This window comes from Heloderma suspectum, chromosome 8, assembly GCF_057233095.1.
Source record: "Heloderma suspectum isolate Gila_16-S chromosome 8, 16-S_ref, whole genome shotgun sequence".
Classification (NCBI taxonomy): domain Eukaryota; kingdom Metazoa; phylum Chordata; class Lepidosauria; order Squamata; family Helodermatidae; genus Heloderma; species Heloderma suspectum.
The window spans coordinates 39,585,952-39,594,588 of record NC_139465.1 but is presented as its reverse complement, the minus strand read 5'-3'; the positions used below and the strand labels follow the sequence as shown (position 1 = coordinate 39,594,588).

Sequence of the window (8,637 nt, the reverse complement as noted above, 5' to 3'; positions counted from 1 at the left end):
GCTGGGAGCGCGCTCGCGGGGCCAGCCGGGGTCCGAAGGAGCTGCCCGGGCGCGGCGCCTATCCGGGGGCCGGGGTCAGCACCTCGGACAGCTCCCCGGAGCGCGGGCTGGCTGCGGAGGGAGCCCGCCGCCGCTCGGGAAGGAGCCCGGCCCGCCGCGCGCGAGGCGGGGCGCCTCTCTCCGCGCAGCCCGCCGGGCAGAGGGCCACTCACGTCCAGGATGACCGAGGCGCCCTTCCGCTGCTCCGGGGCGAAGGCGGCGGCCGCCTGGTCCTCCAGCTCGCGGTCGGGCAGCGCGCTCTGGTCGCTCATCTTGGTGACGATCCAGCGGAGCAGCCCGTCCAACCCGGCGATCTGCGGCGGCTGCTGCTGCTGCTTGCGGAGCAGCCTGTGGACGCTCTCCCGGCAGTAGCGCGCTGCCTGCTCACACATCTTTTACGGGCGCCTTCATGCTGGAGCCGGGGGTATTCCCTCCCACCGCGGGCGACGGCGCCCCCCCGCCCCGCCCCGCCCCGCGCGCGCACACCCGCGGCAGCGGCCCCCTCCGGCTCGCCCAGGCGAAACCCCACCCTTGCACACTCTCTGGCGGAGCGCCGAGGGGCGGGGCGGGGGGGCAGCCAGCGGGGCCCCCCCACACACACACACATCCCTCCCTGAGGATGAGATGAGGGCAGCAAGGCGGAGATTTGGGAAGGGGGGGGGAGAACTCTCAAGCGCATTTCTCCCAGCTCGCCTCAAACTTGCAGAAAATAAGAGCAATAACGCTGTTGTTGTTGTTGCCAAAATATCCTTAAGCCCATGAAGGTTTCTCCTGGCTGCGTAGAGATCAAAAATTAAAACGAGAAGCAATTTAAACAAGAAGCTTACAATGTAAGCGCCTTGCTTAAAATAATAATAAAAATAATAATGAGGGGGAGGAGGGAAAGGAATGTGGAGGGAACAGGGAAATAAGGAATTCCACTTTCTCAGAGTTCAATAAATCATGGTCACTCAAAAGAGGAAAGGTGGCCGTATCAGCCGTAAGCAAAATTCTAAACTCCAGGGACGTGTGATACTTTTCTTAGGCCAGCCCAAAATATGCAAGGTTTCGAGAACTCCGGATCTCTCTGTCAACCAAGATGTTGCAAAAAGTAAGCCCCCCCTCCCCCCCAGCCCCGGCCCTGTCCACACAACTGATGAAGAGATCTGGAGATCTCAAAAGCTTGCACTTAAAAAAAAATGTTTTTTTGGTTGGCCTAATAAAAGTATTACACTAATGTGGATTTTCAAATAAATCATAATGACCATAATAATTTTTATTATTATTACTCCATCAAAGTACATAACACATTACTGAAGAACAAGAAAGGGTCAGAACCTGCCCCAAGGAGATTAACAGCAAACAGTGCAAAAGGTCTGCTGTCGCTCTTTAAAGACTAACACATTTCTAGAGAATGCTCCCACCCATAAAAACTTGTGCCACAATAAACCTGCTAGTCTTTTAAAACAAAACAAAGTCTTGTGGCTCCTTAATCTAAAATATATACCGGGGTGACTATGGCCATGGTTGGATGATCATACCTCGCCTTGCAACCCTACACACACTTGCTCCCCTTCACTCCTCCATTCACACAAAACTTCAAACAAGCCAAGAAGTCTTTAGTGAACTATAGTTTCCCTGTATATCTGAGCCAGAAACTATGGATAATGGCTTCTGAACAAACCAGAATTAGAGATGGGTGGATCTGTCAAGCCCATGTCCGCAGACTTCCTCCGTTTCCCACTTTGAAGTCTGTTCTGCTCTGTGCTGATTCGGGAGGGGGGGGGTTATGGGGGGAGAATCTGCATGTACTTCTGTGAGCAGTTTTCAAATGGATGCATGCCCTCATTGACTAAAGTGAGTCTGTGGGCTTTTCAGAAATGCACACAGTGTTTTTTGTGCATTTTTCAAATGTGCACATGTTGCCAAACACATTTATTTTTTTTTTCTTTCACACTGGATGCATTGCAAGCCCAGCTGAAAATTGTGTTCATTTCTGCATTTGATTCTGGGAGGTGCAGATGGGGAAATCCATTCTAAAAATCACCGGAGCCAATTTCCCAATAATCCTCAGCCAGGATATGAAGCCAACATTAAACCATGGCTTTATATCCTAGCTTGTTCAGAAGTTGCTAAGCATAGTTCCCCACCAGTTCGACCGTAACAGCAAATGGTAGCTTACTGAAGACTTCCTGGCTTGTTTCCAGCTCACACAAAGGGATGAGAGAACCAGCAGAAAACATGCAGCATTGTGAAACACGTTCATACCTTGGCTTATTAAGCTGAGATACGATTGCCCAAAGGTGGCCAGTAGAGAGAGAGAAGAAAGATGGAAGTGCGATCAAGGAAAGAAGTGCTTTCTCCTCCGCGTTTGGTTTCTTTTGTTAGCATTGCTAGAGAGAGCGAGTGTAACGTGGTGGCTATGGCTGCAATCGTACACACACTTACCTAGAAGTAAGTACCACTGAACACATTGGGGCTTAAGTCTGAGTAGACATGTATATAGAATTGCACTGTAAAGAGACAGAGCTATGAATCATGAAGTCCGCGATTCAAATGTTGCCTCTGCCTTGAACCACCTAGGCGGTGGTCTTAATCAAGCTGCTCTCTCTCTCTCAACCTGTCCCCCCATCTGCAATATGCGGATAATAACACTGACTTCCCAGTTTATAGGGTAGTTGTAAGGAACCTTTGGGAGCCTTTTTCAGCCAAGGGCCAAATTTCAGTGGTGCGTAGAGTCAAAGGCAACAGGGGTGGGGTCAAAAATACAACAACAACAACAACAACAGACTGTTTCAGCTTAAAATGCTTACTGCCAGTAATTCAAGGCACAGAACCTATTTTGAGGATAGGGTTCAGCACCTTGGATAGCTCCTTTAGAGTTCTGGCTGGTTCTGACTGAAATTACAGCCCCACCAATATCAGAGCCACCAGCCTCCACTGGTTTTGAACACTTAGCCGGACTATACAAATATTGGTATTATTCAGTAATAGATGCTCTTGTGTTAAGGGATTTTAAAAAATATTGGGCATGCACAGCCCCACTCCACCTGTTTAAAGACCCATTGCTCTTGACTGAATGAAGTGCCATTTACATAGCAGTGCGATTTAGAAGACACATTTTCACTTGGCTGGAGAATGCCCGCTTAATAATAATTTCTATTAAAATTGAACAATTGAATAATAATAATTCAATGATCAATTTTAATATGTATTAGTAATAACTTACTAATTTTATATTTATCACCACTGCTTTAAAATTCATGGACAGGTAAGAAGATTGGTTGAATAGAATTACTCGTGTTTCGGAAGCAAAATCCGAACATATTTGGAAGTCAAGGCAGCAAGGGTTCAAATTCTTCAGTTCTGTCAATTGGCAAAAGTTGTGCAACAGTTTGCTTCAGCACATGGGTCTCCTGTTGGCCATCCGTGCTCTAAATCAGCCCTGTGCAACTTCTGCACCACCAAGCTCAACTCAGCTATATACTGTGACCTGATACGCATTAATACCCATGAGGGAGCATGTGCGTGCATGCGCACACACATGCACACACACACACACACACACACACAGCTCAGGAAACAAGGCTGGGAATTTATATAAAGCCCCTGGTGGACTGCCAAACACTGTGTTCAACCCAGTGGGGTACATGTTTTGCCATCCTGCCCTAGGGCACGTTTTACCTATAGGACTCTTACTCCAAACTGCCTTTTTGCATCTTGACATATGAACATAAGAAGCCCAGGTGGGCCAGGCCGAAGATGTGTCTAGTAGTCCAGCTTTCTGTTCCAACAGTGGCCAGCCAGATGCCACCCAGAGGCCCACAAGTAGGGTGTGGAAACAACATCCCTCCTGCTATTCAGTGGCTGGTATACAGAAATATACTTCCACCAGTGAAGGCTGGTGGGTGGGTCCTCCGTTGGGTGGGGGCAGAGAATCCACTCTGGGTTTCAGTCAGAACCAGCCAGAACTCTAAAGGAGCTATCCAAAGCACTGAACCCATGTGGGGGGGGTAGGATTCAGTATTTTGGATAGCTCCTTTAGAGTTCTGGCTGGTTCTGACTGAAACCGAGCGGATTCACTGCCCCCCCCCCACTGACATAGGAACCACCAGCCTCCACTGGCTGCTGCTGAAGATTGAAGCACCACACTTAGCAGTCATGGTTAATAGCAGTTGATAGCCTGACCCTTCATGAATTTATCTAACCCCCTGTTCAAACCGTGTAAGCCAATAGCCATTGCTGCATCTTGCACCAGCAGATTCCATTCACTAATAACCCATTCTTCCACTGATATCCCACCTTTCTTGCATCATGGAAACTATGGCACTGGGCATGTGGTTCCCAGGAAGTCTCCCATTCAGGCATTGGCCCAGCTAAAGCCTGCTTAGCTTCAACAAGGTGGTGGCCTGATGTGCCTTTGGACCACACACTTGGACAGCCTTCCCCGATCTGGTGCGCTCACCAGAGGTTTTGGATTCCATCTGCCTGCATTCTTTTTCTTTGGGCTTGCTGGCTGAAGCTGATGGGAGTTGAAGTCCAAAACGTCTGGAGGGCACCAGGTTGGGAAAAGCTATTTATTTATTTATTTATTTATTTATTTATTTAATTTCTTCACTGCCCAATAGCCAAAGCTCTCTGGGCAGTTCACAAAAATTAAAACCAAACAGCACACAATAAAACAATTTAAAATATATAGAACATTAAAACCACAATATAACAATACAACCACAATAAAACCTAGCAGCAATGCAGGAATTTAAAATACAGATTTAAAACAGCAAAGCTAAAGTCTAGAAAGCTAAAATGCTAAAATGCCTGGGAAAATAAAAAGGTCTTCACCTGGCGCAGAAAGGAATACAATGTAGGTTACAGGCGAACCTCACTAGGGAGCTCATTCCACAGCTGGGGTGCCTCAGCAGAAAAAGCCCTCCTCCTAGTAGCCACCCACCTCACTTCCTTTGGCAGGGGCTCACGGAGAAGGGCCGCTGAGGATGATCTTAAGGCCCGGGCAGGCACATATGGGAGGAGGCGATCCTTCAGATAACCTGGCCCCAAGCCGTTAAGGGCTTTGAATGTTAATACCAGCACTTTGAATCGGGCCCAGAAATGGACTGGCAGCCAGTGCAGCTGGAAAAGTACTGGCATAATATGAACTCATTGGCCAGTCCCTGTTAACAATCTTGCTGCCCTATTTTGGACCAGCAGCTGAAGTTTCCAGACTGTTTTCAAAGGCAGCCCCATGTATAACGCATTGCAGTAATCCAGACGAGAGGTTATCAGAGCATGGGTAACTGTAGCGAGGCTATCTCTGTCCAGATAAGGGCATAGTTGGTATACCAGCTAGGTGGAAAAGCTACCTTGGGACTTCCCCTTGTTTGTCCTGAATCTCTCATCCAAGTATGTTTCAGTAGGTGACCCTGTGTTCTAATATCATGGGAGAGGGAGAACAAGTTCTCTCTATCCATGTTCTCTACACCAGGGGTGGGCAGAAGGTAGATCTCCTGACATTTTGGACTTTAACTCCTAGAAGTCCCTGCCAGCATGGCCAATGGTTAGGAATGCTGGGAGCTGAAGTTCAAAACATCTGGAGATCTACTTTCTGCCCACCCCTGCTGTACACCATATGTCATTTGCATACAATGGTGTAGTTAGGTCATTTTAGACTATGGACTTAATGATCTTACAGGGGCCTCCTCTTTAGGTGGTTATGTGTATTACCTCACTTATTTCAAAATGTGGTAAGCCACATATATACAATGTTTTGCAGTGGTTCCTTCTGCAAGGATAGTAAGAAACGGTCTCCCTGTTCCAGACCACATTGAGCCATGAAACGTACTAACTGACGTGGTCCAGACTCTCTTTCTCAGCCAAACCTACCTTGCAGGATTGTTTTGTGGATAAAAATGCAGGAGAACCATGTACACTGCCTTGAGTTTCTTGGATGAAAGGGGGGGGGATATAAATGTGCTTAATAATAGTAGGGCCCAAAACAAGCAGTTGTTGGCCAACATTTGCTTATACTATCTGTGAAGAAATGCCATGTATATAACTGTTGTTGTTCTGTAATGTTTACTTTGTGTGGCCTCTGAGAGGCTATAATGTATCAGCGTAGGCTGGAGGCCTTCCTTTGTTACTGTCAAAGTCTTGTGCAGCAGTTGTTTAGTGATGATCTGAAGTGGGGCGGGGGGAGTCAATTGCTTTGAATATTGTTCGATGGGGCCTGGATCAGGTAAATTAAATTCTGATTGGCTGGGGATTCCAGCTAGGTGGAAAAGACCAGTTGGGAAATGACAGTCAAGGTGTTGGCAGTTTGAAGTTGAGTTCATCTGTGAGTAGTTAGTGAGGGAGAAGGTCTGCTGGTGGCTGTGTGGTGTTATAGAAGGACTACAAGAAAGCTGAAGAGAAAGTGAATAGCTAAGGCCTGAATATTAAGCTATACCTTCTGTGTGGGATAACCATAACAACATGGTTGAGGTTGAACAAGCAGGCAGTAAAAACCCGATAAACTCTCCAAACAGCCAGAAAAACAACACGAGGAGCTTTGGTGTGAGAGGAAGACTATACCCAAGAGCTGAACCTGGTTGTGAGTGTATTTGGCTGGGGTGCCACCCCCACCCCCATTCCATGTACAGGAGCTAACTGGAGGTTTAGGAAAGTTGGAGGTTTAGGAAAGTTGGCCTGAGGTAAAAGAAGTCATTAAGAGGTTTGTATCAGCAACGTTGTCTCTTGAGTCCTTATGAAGTGTCGGCTAGCATTCTTTTGAAAACCCCGAAGTAAATATTAGTATTCCCTTATGTACCAAATATCCCTCTAATACATTAACTTGCTTAATAGTTCATCTGGTCTCTAATGCTGGTATCCATTATGCCTAAGCCTCTTACACCAGGCTACTAGGAGGTTTTAAAGTAATCTCAGAAAATTGGTGGCGATGGAAAAGGGTCAGGTTGTGGAACTCTGACTTATAGTGGCAGAGAGTTCCTTTGTTGTTATTCGGTCATTAAGCTGTGTCCGACTCTTCGTGACCCCATAGACCATAGCACGCCAGGCCTTCCTGTCCTCCGCTCTCTCCCGGAGTGTGCTCAAGTTCATATTCATTGCATCGGTGATGCTATCTAGCCATCTCATCCTCTGCCGTCCCCTTCTCCTTTTGCCTTCAATCTTTCCCAGCATCAGGGTCTTTTCCAGGGAGTTTTCTCTTCGCATTAGGTGGCCAAAATATTTGAGCTTCAGCTTCAGTATCTGTCCTTCCAATGAGCAGTCGGGGTTGATTTCCTTTAGGATTGACTGATTTGACCTCCTTGCAGTCCAGGGTACTCGTAAGAGTCTTCTCCAGCACCACAGTTCGAAAGCAGAGAGTTCCTTAGGCCCTGAAATATAAGCATTTGCTAAGAATAAGAAACCCCATAGGAGGGATTGCCCAGTGAAGGAGCAGTTTCCCCATAGGTGGTGGCAGCACTGGGAGAGAAAATCCCCCATACTACCCTACCAGAAAATGGTGTTCTAATCTCACATTGTAGCATGAAACATCTGACTAGCTGAAGATTCTTGCCTCGTGCCTCTCAAGCAGCCTTCCCCAACCTGGTGCCCTCCAGATGTGCTGGACTGCAAACTCCCATCAGCCCCAGCTGACATGGCCACTAGCAGTGGGAGATTGCAGTCCAACACATCTGGAGGGTACCAGGTTGGGGAAGACTGGGAATTATGGCCATTGGCCTTGCTGGTTGGGGTCTTGAACTCAAACACATCTGGAGGGCACCAGACCAAGGAAGGCTGCTCTTGAGCATATCGAAAGAACAGGACTGCTGACTCCCCACAACTGATGGTGAAGGCCACTTTTTCATCTCCCTTTGGAAACTGATTTTCCTCCCCTCTCTTAATACTCAGCAGGGTGTTTTAACTAATTAAGGGCTTCCAGCAGGCAGAGGCATCCATTCCCTTTGGAAACAAATGTCAGAGATGACTTACTCACATTTGCTAATGAGTGACAGATTGTGGCGAGTCCCAACTGCTTCACAGGCAAAGGAGGTCATCGCAAGCAACAGGGCAAATGCATCACATCAGACCACCATTGGTCCATCTAGCCTGGTGAGGCTGGCCATGACAGGTCAGAGGAGCTCTCCAGGGCTCTCCAGAGATGGTAGCAAACAACAATGTTTGTCCTTCACAGATCTGCCCCAGCGCTGGCATCAGCATCCTTGTGCAGCTGCCAGGGGCCTACAGCAGGTCCCACCACTGATGTCTGGCCAAGACACACACACACACGCACACGCACACACCTATTTATTTATTTATTCAGGGTTACTGCCGTGCCAAATATTTCTCCCACGTTTTCTTTTGACCATCTCATTCAATTGGATAGAAAAGAAACGGCTTTTGAAATGAAATTCAGAGGAGGAGAAATTTCGGAGCAATTCTCATGGGGTGGGTTCAGGGTTCTTGGGCTTACCTTACTTGTGAGGTGACTGAGGAGTGTGCACGAGTATCCTGTCTGTCACTGTGCAGTAATCTCTGTGGCAGCCTGTAGCCTCCTCAGCTTCCCACACTTCGGTTAAAGCCCTCATGAGGAAGACATCAGGAGGCAATTCTTGCATGGGGCTTTTTCAGTTCAGGAAGTGC

The 8,637-nt window shown here is 47.7% G+C and overlaps 1 protein-coding gene across 1 annotated transcript in view; it reads right to left on the bottom strand.

Moving 5' to 3' along the window:
- NECAB2 (N-terminal EF-hand calcium binding protein 2) overlaps positions 1-554 on the bottom strand; it is a 307,800-nt gene extending 307,246 nt beyond the window's left edge. The window contains exon 1 of the mRNA XM_084812033.1: positions 213-554. Within this exon, the coding sequence (XP_084668159.1) occupies positions 213-431 (219 nt within the window). The 5' untranslated portion in view covers positions 432-554. The remainder of the gene's footprint in view (positions 1-212) is intronic.
- Positions 555-8,637: the final 8,083 nt, after the last annotated feature.